Source organism: Cryptomeria japonica, chromosome 8 (genome assembly GCF_030272615.1).
Source record: "Cryptomeria japonica chromosome 8, Sugi_1.0, whole genome shotgun sequence".
Taxonomy (NCBI): domain Eukaryota; kingdom Viridiplantae; phylum Streptophyta; class Pinopsida; order Cupressales; family Cupressaceae; genus Cryptomeria; species Cryptomeria japonica.
Genome location: NC_081412.1, coordinates 306286233 through 306306240, shown reverse-complemented (window position 1 = coordinate 306306240; position 20008 = coordinate 306286233). Strand labels below are relative to the sequence as shown.

General features: G+C 36.0%; 1 protein-coding gene across 1 annotated transcript in view; it reads left to right on the top strand.

Annotated features, from left to right (window-relative positions):
- Positions 1-19747, top strand: part of LOC131060570 (protein transport protein sft2) — a 41649-nt gene extending 21902 nt beyond the window's left edge. The window contains exons 2-4 of the mRNA XM_057993839.2: positions 18404-18671; positions 19001-19105; positions 19238-19747. Coding sequence (XP_057849822.2) covers positions 18404-18671; positions 19001-19105; positions 19238-19348 — 484 coding nt within the window. The 3' untranslated portion in view covers positions 19349-19747. The remainder of the gene's footprint in view (positions 1-18403; positions 18672-19000; positions 19106-19237) is intronic.
- The last annotated feature ends 261 nt before the right edge of the window (positions 19748-20008 follow it).

Below are 20008 nucleotides of genomic sequence, written 5' to 3'. Positions count from 1 at the left end.
CCTAAGACAACCTAGAGCTTTTGTTTGTTCAATCATCGAGAGTATTTTGTCCTTAGCATCTGTGGGTTCACTTATCTTTTGTTCAACATATGGTGTATAACCTTGTTGCATTAAGAAGTTCCATGCATTTTGTTGCCAAGTGTTGTAGTTGTATGGTGATAGCAATGGAAACCTAACATTACCCATTTGTGAAAGGAAGGGAGAACATGAGCAAAAACAAAAAAGACAATCACACCAAGAGACCCCCCTTGAATTACTCAATCAAGAAGGCCCCCCCCAAAGCAGAATGATTTGGCACTTTATAAGTAGTGCGATTACAATGGCCAATAGCTATAGAAAGCTAAGTGGACTTGATTTCAATGCCTTTACAAGTTCTCATAAAATGAGCATATATTGATATTATAGGTTTAGGTACTAAAGCAATTGAAATAAATAGTACTACTGTGAAGTACTCGAAAAAATATGCACTTTAAAAACAAGAATTGTCTCAATTTGAGGTCGTATGCAAAAATATGGCAAAAACAAGTTACCATTAGTGATTGAACAACCTATGGCACAAAAATCGAGGCAACTTAAAAAACTAGGGCACACAAATCGAAGTAGCTGTATGGAAATTTGGCACAAAAATTGAAGTGATCGTATGAAAATCTGATGTGAAAATTGAGGCGGCTGTATGAAAATCTGATGTGAAAATTGAGGCAGTCATACAAAAATGTGGAACAAAAATCGAGATAGTTGTATAGAAATATGGCATAGAAATTAAGGCAACTGTACAAAAAATTTGGCGTAGAAATCGCGGCAATTGTTCAAAAATATTGCGCGGAAATCAAGGTGGCCTTATAGAAGAGGCTAGCATGGAAATCAAGGCAGCTGTACAAAAAATATCTTGCAAAAATGAAAACCTTCAAAAAATCCCAAAAACAATTCCGATCTTTGATTTTGACAAATTTTATATGAAAATAGGGGTTTTTGGGCCTTTTGGATGCAATGGCGTAGTCTGTTTTGCTTCAAAGTGTCTCAATTTTAAGCAACCAACGAATATCTCTAGGAAGCTTAAGAAAATTTGCAACTAGCAAGCCAATAGAAAATAACCCTACACTTTTAGATTTCTTTTAAAAAAATGCTAACCCACAACTAATAACCGCTCTGATGCCATGTAAGATTTGGCTGAAAAGCCACCCAAGAATGCAAATGAATGAAGGAAAGCAAAAATGGAAATCAGATTTTAGCTAAATAAAATTGTATTCAATTCAAGAGAATGCAAAGCATACAATAAATGAGAATGCCCATATGAGAACAATGGGTGAGTATATATAGGACTTACCACCCAAGAGACTAAAAACACTACCAATGTGGGATAAAGTGAAAAAGCCCCTAAGTAAACTTAACTAAGTGTGAACAGAGCTATTGTGGAGAACTAGCTAATAAAGAACTAGATAGCTAAAGAACCCTATTCACACTAACACTCTCAAGTATGTATCTTTTTATATATTTTTTTTCTCATTTTTTGTAATGTCTCCATTTTGAAATATAATTTAATAATAAATAATAATAGTAAAATTTAAATGCAAAAGATTAAAAATAAAAATTAAATTAAATTATAAAATAATTTAATTAAATATAATTAAAATTTGGTTAAAGTTAATGAATGATCAAAAGGCATGAAATGATAAGTTGTGACTCCCCCAAATATGAGGTATAAAAGGGAGAAGAGAACTTATTTGAAGGGGGGGTATTTGGGAATCAGAAGTGCAGATCTGATTTAAATAAGGAGTGCAGATCTGATTGTGAAAGGTTGTGTCCCTTTCAAAGGGCAGAAATAATGAAGAGTTGCACTCTTTCAAAGGGTGATAATGGTGAAAGGGTGTGTCTCATGCCAAAGGGCATACACGATGAAGAGGTGTGACCTCTCCTACACATGGAGATATATATAGGAAAGGAATCAACAAAGCATCCAATGACATCACCATTGAACATATCAGATCAGAATTGTTATTAAGTTACATGCAGTAACATCCTTGTTTATGGTGGTATGCATGGGGATGTGTTTAATATGTATGCTAATATATGAAACCTGATATGTTCTTATGCAGAATTTAATAGTAATATTAGTATAGACTGCCATATGTATGACAGTCATACTTAAATACATATACATTCATAGTACATGAAAGACTTTTATATTAATGGTCTAGACTTTAATCATTCACTAGTGCCTACGAGAGGATAGGTTGGTTTGTGTAGGGAGAGGCAGAGTAATTCCTCACAAGATAGGCAAGCCCAAGATGCGGTATGGATGGAGTCCTAAAACCTTGAGGGAAACTACTTGTAGACCGGTTTCCAAGCGCCCTATGATAGTAAATCCCTGTCCTCCGTTAGGGTTAGGAAGAAGTAAGGATGGGTACTAAATATAATAATTATTGATTATATTGTGAATAATTAATTGTTCTCTAGTTTCAATAATCGGATTAAAGGCATGATAAGTGTGGTGATATATGGTTTAATTATGGGAAATAGGCTTACTCTTAGTGTGTTGAATCGGTGAAAGATGAGGCCACTTGGCTTGGATGGCAATATTGGTTGCCAACTGTGCAAGTTTATCTCCTTCCAGAAAAATCAGAGGAAGAAATCAGACTTATGCCAGTTATTAGTCTTATCTTTTGTAGGAAAAAAGAACTAGATTTGGTATGGAATCTTCTAGTTAGAACCATCGACTTCTTGAAGAAGCCTAGTTTTTTTTTGTAGTGGCAGTTTTATCCATTTTGTCTTGTAGTGACAGTTGTATCCTAGAAGGGAAATTAGATCTGTTTTGTCTTTAGCATCAAACCGCCCTAGGATTTCTCTTTGGCAACTATGTGCCATCTGTATGCAACTATTTGTAAACCAGAAGCTTCTACCAACTTCAGCCAACTCGTTGCTAACTGTGGTTGGCCTCTTTACAGATTGGCATCCCTTCATTGAAGGCAATCAGATTGTTTACTTGCTTTGCACTACAAGTTAATGTACTACCCAAAGTGGGTATATATTGAAGACTCTACTTTGTCTTTTGGCATGCTGAATATTTTGGTCTGCCTTTGTGCACGATTTGGGTCTTGGGATGGAACCCACAAGAGCACCACTGCTGCTATGTGTTGCTGTTTGAGCTTTATATGGTCTTGAGACGAAGCCCTCAAGAGTTATCCTCTGCTGTGTGTTGTTGTTCAAGCTCTATATGGTCTTGAGACGAAACCTTCAAGAGTTATCCTCTGCTGTGTGTTGCTGTTTGAATTCTATATTGAGTTCTATGTAATCTGAAAGCTTAAATTGCTGTTGTGAAGAAATTCTATATCAGTTCAATAGCAAATATATTTCTGAATTTGCAGTTCCTAAGATGAAACATGTTTATTGATGCTTTAAATTTGTGTAAGCACTAATAATTATCTGAATGTTATATAAGCAATTGGGAGCTCCTTATACTGTGTATTTCTTTTTCTGAACCAATCTGCATCTATATTGTGCAACTAGTTTGTTTCTTTGAATTAACAGCTTAAGTAAGTACAGAGATCTAGATCATACAGACCTTAAGGTCTTTACACTTAGTAGGGGACATTACAAAATGGTATCAGAGCTTTGATCCTACCATCCTGCAGGCTAAAGATGAATCAATGAATCATTCTAGTCAATGAGAAGGAATCTAACAATACATGTATTCATGTGTATGCGCCGTGTTTGGTTCATACCTGATGTGTTTCCAGCATGTTTATTCCATGGGTGTTTTCAAAGCTGTTTCATAGTTGGAATCATTTTGTGATGGTCTACAACGATTTAATAATGAAGATAAGTGACCCCATATTAAGACGTGATTAGTGGTAGAAGGATATTGGATTCAATGTTAGCAGATTTCCACAATCCATTCGAGTCAATGTCTGCTTCTGGATTTGATTGTGTAAGTGTTTTTGCATCAACGTTTCAGATCACACTCCGTGATCCATCATCAGGATGATGGAGAGCATAAGGAGAAAAAAATGATGGATCACGGATTATGATTTGAAAGAAATGTTGATGCAAAATACTCACACAATCAAATCCAGAAGCATACATTGACAAGATATTGGATTACCATTGTTGAAGATGGGAACATGATCAGAGCTTGCAACGACTGTACATGGAAGAATAATGTAAACAGTGAGTTCATATGTCTTCTCAGACTACAGCGATTAGAAGATGGACAATAGTTCATTAGACAAATTGGTATGCTCAACCAGATTACAGCGATCAAGAAGAGTTAAAGAGCAGTGATCACACCAATAACATAAGCAACAATAAACAAGATGCAATTCAAAGTGGTATGCAAAGGCTTAGTTTGCAGAGGATGCTGGCCGACTCACCAAAGTTAGCTACCACAGTTTATAAAACAAATTAATTATAGTTAAAGGCCCATCCTCATCCAAAGGTGCGACTCATAACAAATTAATTATAGTTAAAGGCCCATCCTCATCCAAAGGTGCGACTCATTATAATAGAGGACACCAATTTATTATCAGTTTGTTTAGTGATTATTTTTAAGAGGTACGATTTATGATAATTATAAAAAGAAATAATTTGTTCTTGAAGGAGTGTGACCAGTTTGGATATATCTATTAGATGTGAAGAGGCATATATATATAGGGATTGAAAATGAAGAAGAAAGGTGTGGGAGTATGTAAATGAAAAGAAGTCGGATAAAACTCATACACCAGTCTCAAAGGGAGGATTCTATGAAGATCATTGCAGACTTGTGAAGAAGTATATAAGTAGTATGATGTGAGTTAAAAGATAAAAGGCTTATATGCCAAAAGCCTTCGATAAGCAGAAGACTGCAGCTTTATTGAAGTAGTGTAATGCAGATATAAAAGAAGATTCATCAAGAGTATATGAAATGTAATTAATGTGCAAACATTAAAGAAGATAAAGGATACAAGGAAATCTGAAGTAAATTGAAGATTTTATAAAAGGTATTTCAAGAGAAAAATAAGGTGATGGAGAAGAATAAGATAAAGGATCATTGCTTGAGGATAAGCAATCTTAGGTGGGGCAGAGACTGTAATGTCCCAACTTTGAAATATAATTTAATAATAAATAATAATTAAATTAAAATACAAAAGAATAAAAATAAAAATTGAATTAAAATATAAAAGAATATAATTAAAATTTGATTAAAGTTAATGAATGGTCAGAAGGCATGAAATGATAAGTTGTGACTTCCCCGAATATGAGTTATAAAAGGGAGAAGAGAACTCATTTGAAGGGGGGATGATTTGGGAATTAGAAGTGCAGATCTGATTTAAATAAGGAGTGCAGATCTTATTGTGAAAGGTTGTGTCCCTTTCAAAGGGCAGAAATAATGAAGAGTTGCACTCTTTCAAAGGGTGCTAATGGTGAAAGGGTGTGTCTCTTGCCAAATGGCATACATGATGAAGAGGTGTGACCTCTCCCTCACATGGAGAGATATAAAGGGAAGGAATCAACAGCATCCAATGACATCACTCTCGAACATATCAGATCAGAATTATTATTAAGTTGCAGGCAGTAACATCCTTGTTCTTGGTGATATGAATGGGGCTGTGTTTAATATGTATGCTTAATATATGAAGCCTGATAAAGTTCTTATGCAGAATTTAATAGTAATATTAATATAGATTGCAATATGTATGACAGTCATACTTAACTTCATATACATTCATAGTACATGAAAGACTATTATATTAATGGCCTAGACTTTAATCATTCACTATTGCCTGCGAGAGGATAGGTTGGTTTGTATAGGGAGAGGCGGAGTAATTCCTCATGAGATAGGTAAGACCAAGATGGGGTATGGACAAAGTCCTAAACCTTGAGGGAGCCTACTTGTAGATTGGTTTCCAAGCGCCCTATGATAGTAAATCCATGTCCTCCATTAGGGTTAGGGAGAAGTAAGTAAGGATGGGGCCTAAATATAATAATTATTGATTGTATTATGAATAATTAATTTTTCTCTAGTTTCAATAATCGGATTAAAGGCATGGTAAGTGTGGTGATATGGTTTAATTATGGGAAACAAGCTTACTCCTAGTAGGGGACATTGCATTTTTCATTATGCGATATTTTATAATTTATGTTTTGTATTTATAAAATTAAATACTAAATGTTTTATGCAAATTTGATAGGTTCTGAGTTCTTTTTCAGTTGAGCAGAATCGGAGTACATACTCTTTCATCCACTTAGTTAAGCGCAACCATTTGAGTGCAAAAAAAGTAGAGGATTTGGTCTATGTACACTCTTTCCTTTGTCTCTTGTCACATAAGGCACCTAAATACAATGACGGTGTGACAAAAATTTGGGATCCGAGTCCTGAGTGTGCTAATTTAGATGCTACACTTGCATAGCTTGCTGAAGTCTCTATAGATGGGGTAGCTTCTGCACGTGACATAGCTAGTGGGAGTGGCAATCCAACTTAATTGTGGTTTGAATGATATTAAACCAAATGTTGATTTTGATGCTTTTGATGAATAACAAATGAAGATTATTAAATATTGATTGTAATTTTGAAATTTCATTGTGTAATGATATTTTGACTTGACAAATGATTGAATTATGAATTTATGTGTTTTTCATTTTTGCAAATAATGAATATGATATATATATATATATATATATATATATATATATATATTTATGTATGTATGTATGTATATTTCCGAACCTGTACCCATACCCAAGGAAAACAAATACCACCATACCAGGTCCTTTTACTCATACCTGCACCCATGCAGAACTGATAACATAGCATTATTGGTGTTGCTTAGCTTTATTGATCCCTAGACTCTTGGGTATCCATTTAGTTCATCCAAGGTTTCCGGTATCATATTTACATTTTGAATTCAATTTTTGTCGTGTGGCTCAGCAGTTCCCCTAATCCTAGATAAAACATTATATGTATTTCAAATCTAACATGATTGAGAGTTCACTGTCTTTAAGTGGGGCTTGCTGAAACTTGCTAATGCCATACGGGCATATAGGGTTGAAGCTAAGTTACTAGTAAGGGTATTGGTACGTCCGTACACACACATACATATATTTTCAAACTTCAAACATAAAAAGTCAAAATATAAACTGTCACTCCCATAATTACAATGATACAATCCATACAATGTAACTTTCTCATATGTAAATCCATAATTGCCAATAAATATTCATAATATCGTAAATGTAATATCATATTCATAATTTGCAAAATTGATAATATTCAACTTTCAAGTCTCAAAATGTCATGACACAAGGAAAATTGAAATTACAAGCCACATAGGATTTAATACTCATCTTCATTTGAAGCATCAAGCCCAAGCCCAAGGTCATCATTTGGTTCAAATTCAACATCATTTGAACCACAATCCATTGGATTGCCACTCCCACTAGCTACGTCTTTGTTAGCTTCCACAACTGCCTCATCTATGGAGACTTGGGAAAGCTGTGCAATTGTAGCATCTAAATCAGCATACTCAGGGGCTAGATCCCAATTCCTTATCACACCTGCATTATTTTCTAGTTTCTTATGTGACAATAGACGAAGGTTGGAGTGTACGTAGACCAAATCCTTTACTTGTTTTGCACCCAAACGATTACACTTGACCAAGTGGATGGAGTATGTACTCCAAGCTGCTTAGCTGAAGAAGAACTTGCAACCTGTTTAAACATAATTATAAATTGATATTTATAAAATAAAAATATTTTAATATGATAGCATCAAATGGAATTGGAAAACAATAAAAAAAAAAAAAAAAAAAATACATACATGGGAGAGAATTTTAATTGCAAGAGGCTGCAAGAAAATGGAGCCTTGACCATGTACATATCACCACTCATTAGCATCCATCCCATATCTAGCTTGAAGAGCTGCAACATCATGATATTTTGTAGATACGAATTGGCTAAACTTCCTCAAGACAATATTTTTAGTCTTCTTATCTAAATATATCTTTTTAAATGCAAGCCTATATCCAGTAGCAACCTCTACATTAAGGGGGTGGTCATTTTGTTCCAACAGTCAACAACAATTTATTGCACAACTTTGAAAAATGTTTTTATTGGGTCATGTTCCTTGGCATCTATTATTGCTCTTATTTTATCCACCATGCAGTCCATGCCATCATAAATTTCACTCAAACATGGTTGATCATTATCAACATACCTAATCATGCTGATGATGGGGTCGGTGAAATTCAAAACATATTCCACACGATCTCACAAATCATCATTAAGGATCAATGCTCTTACTTCTTGGTCTCTTTCTGTGTTTGATTGCTTCCACAAGTTGTTGATGACAATAGCACCGAAGGCTTCTCGCGCCTTCACAAGTTGTCTTAAGACGAGTGCATGAGATGCAAATCGTGTTTCGGCAACCTAACATGGTATAAAAAATTACACGTCATAAATCAACTATTAAAAATAAAAAAAACTAAAAAATTCAAAATTAAAATTAAAATTACCTTCAACAACTCCAACTTGGAGAAGGTCTTGAATATGGCTTGTGATATGTGATGATTAGTCACATTTTAATCTCCTCGCTCTTCGTGTGAACTTGTTTCACCTAATCAATTTGTGTGCCAATCTTTTGCATGATTAAATTGAGCGAGTGGATTGCACATGGTGTCCAAAAAATGTGACCATATGTAGCCTCCACTGTAGACCTAGCTGCCCTACAATTTTTAGCATTGCCCGTTACGACTTGGACAACATTTTGAGGCCACACCATGTCAATGGATTCTATGAGGATATTGGCAACGAAACTTGCATCTTTCACTTGGCCCTCACAATCCATTGTTTTCTAAAACATCACCCCTTTAGGGCACATTGCTATAACATTGATCAATGGCCTATTTTTGCAATTTTTACATCCATCAAAAACGATGGACACACTTGTTTCTGGCCATGTATCTTTGATGACTCTCAATTGTGTCTCTATGGATGCTTTCTCCTTTGCCAATGAGGTGGTTCACACCCTTTCATACCTAGGACAAACATAATCAAGAGGTGTATTGCAAAGGGTATGCACCATGTCCTGAAAATAAGGTGATCTAACAATGTTGAAAGGAAGCCCATTGCCATAAATGCAACGAGCGACACTCTAATCTGTAACCTCTGATTTCATTTTTGAAGGCTCTATCCAATGGGACTCTTTTTCGTGTAACCACAACATTCTCTGGTTCAGAAGGTGGTGGCATTGGCATAAAGGATGTGGGCCAACCGGTCTTGTGGAGCCACCACTACTAGGAGGCCTCTTCGAACTTTCCTTGGCAAGAGGATGATTAGTCTTTGGTTTGTTGCTTCTCATGTTGGCTTCCTTTTGTCCTCTAATATATTCCATAATTAGAGCTATTGGTAGCCCTTTGTCATTTGACCCCTTACAAAATTTTATTCCACATCCAGGGACAGCACAAAAGTTACCTTTCACTTGATAGTATGAGCTGGTATACTCTATGCTACAATGATTACATTGCTAAGAAAAACTCCCATCACTAGGCTTTTGCTTGATCATTGTTGTATAATGCCAAAGTGGTGAATTGGCATCAATTTTAAAATGGTTTTTTTGAGTTTGGGCCTAGGCAACAAATCTAGAGCTTGCACTTGCACTTACATCCATTATGTATGAATAATGAACCGAAAATAAAAAATGGAAAACTCAACATTATTGAAAAAAATTGAAAAAAAATTGGCATTAAAACCCCCCTATTATGCATACAAAGTGTAAAAAAACTTGAAGCTTCTTAAATTTACAAAAAGAAAACTTTAAAAAATCTTGAAAACTTGAAAAAAATGAAGATTCACTCACTTTTGATGGCTAAATCTTCCTTCTCCAATGATTCCTACGCCTTTGATGCGTGTCTGACACCTCTATAGTCTTCACCTTAGAAGAAAAATGCAATCACCTTCAAAACGTGCTTGGAGACAAAAAAATGTGAAAAATGCAAGTAGAATGAGATGAATGAGTGAAAAGAGCAAATAGAGGCATCTTAAGGGCGAAATTAGGGTTTTGTAAAAATTAAAATGTTAAAAAATTGTTTTTAAGAAAAAATGTTTTTTTAACCTGTGGGCCCCGTTTTGGGGCACCCACGGGCCTGGGTTTTTTTGGGTATGTCTAGGTTTGCCCCAAGGTTTGTCTTGGGTGTGCCCTGGGCAGTCGGGTTCCCTATGGTGTTAATTCTTGTAATGTCGGTCGTACTATTTTCGATGCATGAAGTAATTACATGTTAACATACTCACGTTAACAATAAACAATGAATAAATATCGAATGAGGGTGGTTGCCACCGGTCACACCCCTTCTTGTTATCGGGCTGGGTTAAACGATATCATAAATCGCGATTAGTCAAGCAAATAATATGTTTGTTAACGTGCGGTGATATGATGAGTGGTACGTAGGAAGAGATGTGTCTTCCCATGTGGGAAGACACATCTCTTCTCTACGTACCCTCTCATTCATATATATAACATGCATACAATGGGAGGAGGACAATACCAAAATTGATAAGTGTTGTGCTTCCGTTCCATTCACACTACTGCAGTTCGAAGAAAATTTCAGACTATATCTTCATCTGTTCTATCCTCTTGATCACAGAATTTAAATAAACTTAACATGGTATCAGAGCTAAGTTAAGGAAGATCAAATTAAATTTTGTAACGATCATATAGACCTTCACCTGACTCTTAGTAGATCACATTCCTATAATCCTAATGGCAACCGGAGTTAGGTTTGAAGATCGACTAGATGGAGCATCAAATTTTGTATCTTGGAAATTCAAGATCATGCTTATTTTGAAAGAAAATAAAATTGACTCCCATGTCAAAAGTGAAATTCCTGAACCCTCTGATGATACAGAGAAAATTCAGTGGAGCAAGGACTATGAGAAGGCTCTTAAGATAATTGTGGATTCAGTGAGAGACCACATTGTGCCAGTTATTTCTAAATATGAGACGGCTTTTCAGATGTTCAAAGCCCTAGCTGACATTTATGAAATCAACAACACTAGCAGGGCTCTCACCTTGAAGAATCAACTACACCATATAAAGATGAATAATGGCGAGACAGTTACATCCTATTTCTTGAGAATCACTGAGCTTAGGGATCAACTATCCACTATTGGACATCTAGTAGACAACAAAGAACTTGCTATGATGGCCCTAAATGGACTTCCTACCTCATGGGAATCGTTCATTCAAGGAATCAATGCTCGTTCTAAATTTCCTAAGTTTGATAGATTGAAAACCGATTGCATTCAAGAGGAATCCCGACTTGTCACAAGAGGAATAAAACAAAACAATGGTAATGAGGACATTCAAGTTCTAAACTCTAATTCCCACAAGAAAGGAAAGAAGAAGAACTTTAAGAGAAAGAGGGACAACGACTCAAATGGAAAGGGGTCTTCAAAGAAGAAGAGAGACATTTTTGAAGTACAATGTTTCAGATGTGACCAATATGGGCACTATGCAATGAAGTGTCCAGACAGGATCAAGCAACAGGCTTGAATGGTAGAAGTTAAGAAAGGGAGTGATTCCGAGAGACTAGTCTTCTACTCAGCCCTCTCTAGTCAAGTCACCTCCAATTCCAACACATGGGTGATTAACAACGGAGCATCTCGACACATCACTGGATTTCGTGAGCACCTAGATACACTTGTGGAAAATTCAAATGAAGAAGTGACAATTGGTGATGACTCAAATTATCCAGTTATGGGAATAGGAACCTGCAATATCAACCTAAAGTTAGGCATATCCCTACAGCTGACTGGAGTTCTATTTGTACCTGGTATAAAGAGAAACCTTGTCTCAGTTTCTGCACTTGAAGATAAGGGTTACGGATTAACCTTTATGGAAGGAAAGGTACTTGCTTGGCCAAAGAACTCCACCATCAAGAAAGCCCACACCATTGGAGTAAGACAAGGGAGCCTCTACAGACTTTGCACCACTCCACCTCAAGCCTTGATTCATGAGACTCTAGATTCGAATGAAATTTGGCACAGAAGATTAGGGCACCTTCATTTCCATGCCCTACCTAAGATAGAGAAGATGGTGATTGGCTTTCCCAAGCTAAGTCACAGTTCTGAAGGAGCATGCAAGGGGTGTGCCTTGGGAAAGAATAATAAAGGGTCTTTCAATTTTAGCAACAGTAGATCCAAAAATGTATTAGAATTAGTTCATTCTGATTTATGTGGACCCATGTCTGTACCCTCCTTAGGAGGATTTTTATATTATGTAATATTTGTAGATGATTATTCTAGGAAGACCTGGATATATTTTCTGAGGTACAAAGAGTTTGAAGAAATCCTTTCTAAATTTAAGGAATTCAAAGTTCTTGCAGAAAACATGACAGGTAAGAAAATCATAACCTTGAGAACAGACAATGGGGGGAATACACTTCTGAAATGTTTAAAGATTATTGTATAAATGCTGGGATTAAGAGGGAGTTAACTGTACCTTATAACCCACAACAAAATGGGGTAGCTGAAAGAAGAATAGGACTATAGTAGAAGCTGCTAGGGCTATGTTGTTTGACCAAAATATAGAAACCTCATTTTGGGCTGAAGCATCTAGGACAGCTGTGTACATCCAAAATAGATGTCCTGATTCTCTTCTTGATAATAAAACCCCTGACGAAGCCTTTACTGGTAACAAACCTGACATAAGTCATCTCCGGATGTTTGGGTGTCCAGTCTATATTCATGTTCCCAAAGAAAAGAGATCAAAATTAGAACCTTCTGGAAAGAAAGGGGTATTTGTTGGGTACAATGAAACCTCTAAGGCTTATATAGTATACATACCTGGACAAAGACAAATTGAACTAAGCAGAGATGTTATCTTTGAAGAAGACATAGCATTCAGGAGGTCCAAAAGCTCTAATGAATTAGAACACCAAGATCCTACAAGCATGGATGAGGATCCCACCCTTGAGATTTAGAGGGAGACCCCTGAAAATGTTGAGCATGAAGTTCAAGACTTACCTTTGGAAGAACATCATCCTGAAACTAGGAAGAGACCACTTTGGGCTAAAAAGATGCTTCAAGAAGTGGAAAATTATGCTGCTCCAAAGGGGACCTTCAGAGAAAGTAAGAGACCTAACCTATTTTCCAGTTATGCTGCCTTGATGAGTGAGACCATTGATGCAGAACCTTCCTGTGTTAGAGATGCTCTCAAACATCAAGTTTGGAAAGATGCTATGTCAGAAGAGTATCAGTCAATTCTGAAAAATGATGTCTGGGATATTGTGCCTAGGCCTAAAGGCAAATCTGTGGTATCTTCAAAATGGCTCTTCAAAATCAAACATGCAGCAGATGGCAGCATTGAGAAGCACAAAGCAAGGTTTGTTGCCAGAGGTTTCTCACAGAAAGAAGGTATTGACTATGAATAGACATTTGCTCCTATTGCCAGATACACTTCTGTTCGAGTAGTTTTGGCTATTGCAACATCTAAAGGATGGAAAGTCCATCAAATGGATGTTAAGACTGCTTTTCTGAATGGTAAGATTGAAGAAGAAGTTTATTTGGAGCAACCTGAAGGTTTTGTGATTCATAAGGCTGAATCACATGTCTGAGATTAAAGAAAGCCCTATATGGACTTAAACAGACCCCCAGAGCATGGTATGAAAGAATTGATCACTATCTCTTGGAATTAGGGTTTTCCAAGAATGAAGTAGATCCAAATCTCTACTACAAAGTAATCAATGGTGAATTATTAATTCTTATTCTTTATGTTGATGATCTACTAATCACAGGAGAGGATAATCATATTTCTCGGTGTAAGAAAGAATTAGCCTCTGAGTTTGATATGAAGGATTTAGGAATTCTTCACTACTTCCTTGGATTGGAAGTTTGGCAGCAGGCAGATGGTATAATCCTTAATCAAGGAAAATACACCATTGATATACTCGAGAGATTTGGAATGATGGATTGTAGATCCATGACCACACCTATGGAGACAAATCTGCACAAGCTAAAGGAAGCAGTTGCAAAATCAGAGTTTGCAGATCCTACCCTCTACAGACAGATTATTGGATCTCTGATGTATTTGGTAAACACAAGACCTGATATATGTTACGCTGTTAATACACTAAGTCAGTTCATGTGCGAACCTAGGGAAATACATCTTGTTGCTGCAAAGCATATTCTGAGATATCTTCGAGGAACCATTGGTTTTGGTCTGAAATATCAACATGTAGACCTTGACTTACATGGATTCACGGATTCTGATTGGGCTGGAAGTGTAGTTGACAGGAAAAGCACATCAGAATGTTGCTTCAGTTTAGGATCAGGAATGAAATCATGGATATGTAGAAAACAGTCTTCAGTTGCTCAGAATTCTACAAAAGCTGAATACATTGTAGCCTCCATGGGAGCAAGAGAAGCAGTATGGCTCGGAAAATTGCTTGTAGGACTGTTTGGTCAGCCCTTAAATCCTACTGTCATCTATTGTGACAATCAGAGTTGCATCAAATTTTCAATAAATCCAGTATTTCATGACAGGTCTAAACACATTGAGATTCCTTATCACTATGTTCGAGATATGGTGGAAAGGAATGTGATCCGACTGAATTATATTAGTATAGGTGATCAGATTGCTGACATTCTTATCAAGCCTCTCTCCAGGATCAAGATTGAGCACTTTAGAGATAAACTTGGTATGGTTGAAAATGCTATTTAATTTTGAGAGATAGTTTCATTTATTCTGATATACTAATATATTTAAGATGTTTAATGTGTAAACTCTTTTATTTGTTACGTGTGTGACTCCATGACTTCATGGCCCCCCTGTGAACATTATTGAAGGGTGACGATTTTTCAATAATGAACACTTGTTTCATATTGATATTGTAAGGTGACGATTTTACAACTATCAATTTTTCTATCTTGATGGATATCATGAGACTTGATATCTGTGGACATGTTATGATAGTATATATCTTTGAGACATTATGGTAGATATCAGTTGGTTGATATCATTAAATAAACCATAATAATGATAGAGATCTTCATGGTGAATATTATGGACATAATATTCGTGGACATGCCATGAATCATTATCAGTATGGTAGGCATCATGTGACTTGATGCCAGTGCACATACCTTACTTGATAACTATGAGTTATGGTGAGTATCATGAGACTTGATATTCATTGTTGAACCATATCTCTGAATATCACTGTGGTGTGATATCTCTTCTCTTCACAATCAATGGATGAATTGTGTTGTTTTCCTCTAACATGAAATATGTCCTCCCTAGCTAAGAGGGAGTGTTAATTCTTGTAACGTCGGTCGTACTATTTCCGATGCATGAAGTAATTACATGTTAACATATTCACGTTATAAACAATGAATAAATATCGAATGAGGGTGGTTGCCACCGGTCACACCCCTTCTTGTTATCGGGCTGGGTTAAACGATTTATCATAAATCGCGATCAGTCAAGCAAATAAGATGTTTGTTAACGTGCGGTGATATGATGAGTGGTACGTAGGAAGAGATGTGTCTTCCCACGTGGGAAGACATATCTATTCTCTACGTACCCTCTCATTCATATATATAACATGCATACAATGGGAGGACGTGGGAAGACATATCTATTCTCTACGTACCCTCTCATTCATATATATAACATGCATACAATGGGAGGATGTGGGAAGACATATCTATTCTCTACGTATCCTCTCATTCATACATATAACATGCATACAATGGGAGGAGGACAATACCGAAATTGATAAGTGTTGTGCTTCCGTTCCATTCACACTACTGCAGTTCGAAGAAAATTTCAGACTATATCTTCATCTATTCTAGCCTCTTGATCACAGAATTTAAATAAACTTTAACATATGTAAACCCAGTTGTCCAGGATGCACCTGGGATGAACGCAGGTTGTACCAGGCCCAGAACTGTACCCGGCCCTGATTCTGGCACAAATATGCAGAACCTAGTAACTTAGGGTTTAAGAATTTATCTGTGAGATTCCCTTATGTCAGCCTACATCTCCACCCTCTGGCTTCCCAGATAAATTGGCGTTAAGAGTATGTTCCACCAGCCAGGTCCTCTCATTTATGTGCAGTTTCAAGTCATTTATAGACAACTGTACTGCATCATATTTTTGAATACGAAGTGTTTGATTTTAATAAAAATTGCTTGTCTGATTCTTTTTCTGGGATTGCACACTTTTAAATGACATTGCAACATTTTCAAAGTGCACAAAGGCCTCTTAGGATCCAGTATCTGCTAGGATTTGGCTATTTATTGAGAACTCATCCTGGTATCCAGGATTACAGGATGCGGAAGCATTTCCAAAGCACACAGACAGAGGTTGGGATTCCATCTTCCCATACTAAAAAAAATCCAACACTTGTTCAAACGTTCCGTACACAAGTTTCTGTGATTTCACACTACACATGGCATTTCCTTATATACATGGTTAGGCTGTAAACACCTAGGTACCAAGACCAAAAGGACTTCACAAATTTGGAATCCTTGAGACCTCCTCTTTTGAGCCCTACACAAAGTTTGAAAATCTTATACAAATTCATTTTACAAGTGTTTTCTTTTAATGCCTTCAATTTAGCTAAATTTGTTCATTTATTTATGAAATTTCTTTAACAGATTCAGTAACCGATTAACATTCACACAATTTTTCATAGAGTAATAAGATCATAGGCATCATACACAAAATAAATAAAATAAATACAGAATTTTGGGGGAAAACCTTCATGGGTGATAAAGCGCCAAATCTTTGATATTGTAAATCATAAATCTATAGCTCTGACTGCCCAAGAGAGAGCAATTAAGTATCTTTCTGACGAGTGTTATACAATTTAAAAGAAGCTGCAAGAAAACGTTTCTAATGAGTTCACAGAAAGAAAGAATTTTAACAATCTTTTTTCAAATGAATGGCTCAGATCAGTCCACGTGTTTCATTTTTGTTATGTCCCAAAATCTGTGCAGCTGGTTAATGCTTGCAGAAATAAATCACTCAAAACACAACATAGAAATAACAGTTAACTTACAATTACCAACTAATAGTTACAAGTCTTCTTTTCCATCTGATTACTACTCACGTTCTGATATTTATGAAGTAATCTTATTTCATGTATTGAAGATTGCATTTATGATCTATAGTTTTACAGCTTGCTAATAATCCATATAAAAAGCAAAAGAAAATGTGGGGTAAAATTATGTCGCAATCTGTCAAAATAATCAATTGAGATAATTATAATAAATATTAACCATTATGGGATTAGGGAGCCTCACTCTTGGAGCTATACTGATTTGAAAATATTCTTCTCATAGTTTGTATGCCGTTATCTCCTTCCATCATGCAATGGTGAGCACTGATGTCTCTAGAATGGCATGTTGAAGCTGTTATTAAATAGCTATATGCATCATAATGTTAGTCAATTATTAATTGTGGAGGCCTAATTTGAAATTATGTACGTCTCCAGCATCTGCACATAAAAAACTAAAGAGCTTCTTCACCTTATCGTTGGAAGTTTTTCTAAGTAACCTCTTAAGCAGATGCCGATCTGTTACACTCTCTCACACAGATGTTTATGCTAGTACATAGGATTTGCGATCAGTTAATCATGGGAAGTGATATGATCTGGTATGGTTGCATGAGAACATGTTGTATCGAGTTAATTATATTCCTTGTCATAGGAGATTGGCTGATTGGACTCCACTTACTTCTCATTTAGTGTGCCCAGTCAGTCCAATGCTAAGTCGCTTGACAAGTAAACATATGAACCATGTACCTTCAATGTTATTTACTTATTATTTGTAGCAGCTATGGCACTTCCTTTATGAACAATCAAAACAACTGAAAAGTGTAAACTCAAATATTGCTCATCTCACTGAAGAAATCTTGGAAACTATTGGTAGTTTTGTTAGTCATTTTATTGAGAAGCTCATCAGTCGATCACAACTTGATATGATAATCCTGATTGAATATGATCATGTTTATAAATTGTAGGTCAACTGTAGTTATTTTCATATATTTCTTAAGTTTTTATGGTGAAATCTTTTTGCCTTGTTATTATATAGTAGCAGAGGGCTTTGTGACTTGCATTACTCTATGAGTATCTATAAATATATTTTCTTATTTTTCATCTATTTAGTGTTATCGTCCACACAGAAAACTTGGTTATATGTTTTTAGTTATGGTATCCTATTGATGATTGCGACTTAAAGACTGGGACAGATACTTCCCTTATCATACTCCAAAGAGTGAAGTACCTTAAAATGGCACCCCTAGTCAGCACAAGTTGCTCTGATGGACAGCCAAGGGAAACCTAGACTAGAGCTTGTTTTAATATTTTATGTTTAGAAACTAAAAATTCCAGAGTTCTGATTCTCATTTCTCTCTGCTCATTATTTTTGTCAGAGTATCAAAGGGAGTGCGGGACTTACCAGGAAGTGTTCAATCAGCTGCCAACACTTTTCCTTCAGGAAAAGCCCTCGTGTACTTTGGGCTGCTTATGGCAACGGGGATTTTTTTCATCTTCATTGCGCTACTATTGTTTCTTCCAGTCATGGTTGTGATGCCCCAAAAATTTGCATTAAGCTTTACCCTCGGTTGTCTATTTATTATTCTTTCTTTCTTTGCATTGAAGGGTCCTAAAACTCAGCTTCTTCACATGGTCTCCAAAGAGGTAGTTTCTTACTGTTACCTTTTATCATCAACTAATTTAGATTTCAGTATCCATAAATTTCTTTTCTGTTTTGCACTTAAGCCTTTTTAATAGACTCAATGGCAGCCCTTTCATTGGCCTTCTCTTGCTTGGCCTGTCCTAGTTGGCATCTATAAAAAATTAAAAATCTTAAAAGTTGCTTCTGTTTTTATTTGATTTGATGTGTTTTTTCACTTGCAAGATAGAGGTTTATAGTAACTCTTATGAAAGGAATGTTCTTTCTAATATTACCATCTCATTGCATCATTCAAGCACCTAATATTCTTGCTCTATGACATGCTATTCTGCAGAGATTACCATTCACCATTGGATTTTTGGCAAGTATGTTGGTTACGATTTATGTATCTATGGTTCTCCACAGCTATATCCTTTCTGTCATTTTCTCTGGTGTACAGGTTTCTCTCTTTTCCATTCTCTCATATGTGTTTTGTAGTGGACAAGGATAAAGTATTCTTGAAATTCTCAAGCTGTGAATGGAAGTATGTGTTTTGGTGTGATTGCTTTGTAACCTTAATGTTTCTCCCCAGGTTCTGGCATTGGTATATTATGTTATTTCATACTTTCCGGGAGGTTCTGCTGGTCTGAAGTTTCTTACATCAAAAATTATCTCCTCGATAATGAAGTGTTTTGGTCAGTGATGTGTATGACATCTGAAATTTTCAATTTGAGAATTCAAAGCCGTTTATGGAAGGAGATATGCTGGAACTTCATGTTAGATATTCGTTTATTACTCTCAGTGAATCCGGGTACAATCAGAATGCTATATATTTACGGTTGACCCAGTGTTTTGTTCATATTATGCTTTGAAGAATTCCTCTATGGGATTCCCTAGAGAGTTTTGTGCAAAAGAACCCCACGAATGGAAATTCAGGAGATCTGTCTGAAATCTTCCATGTTTAATTTGCCTTAGAAGTTGATCATAAAAGATTATTTGCTTGTTTAGTTTAAATAATGTAAGAATTATGATTACTGCAGGTTCCTTATGGGAACTTCCATCTTGTTACTACAGACAACTAGAATACAGAAGGTTCCGTTTATGCTGGCTTCCACACTTCCTCTTTCGTTTTGATTTCTAAGGCCATACCTTTAAATTAGTAAATTCTTGGGCTCTCAATTTTGTATAATTTATAACACCAGTTTAGGGCAAGAAAGTGTGCCAGGAACTATGCAGATTCAGTTTTGGAATTTTGACCTAGAGTTCTAATTGATAGAAATAAAAATAATTGGGCATATTCATCTAGCGTACTCTGAGTATTGCATTGGCGTGATTAACACGTTACCATCCAATTTTGATCGTT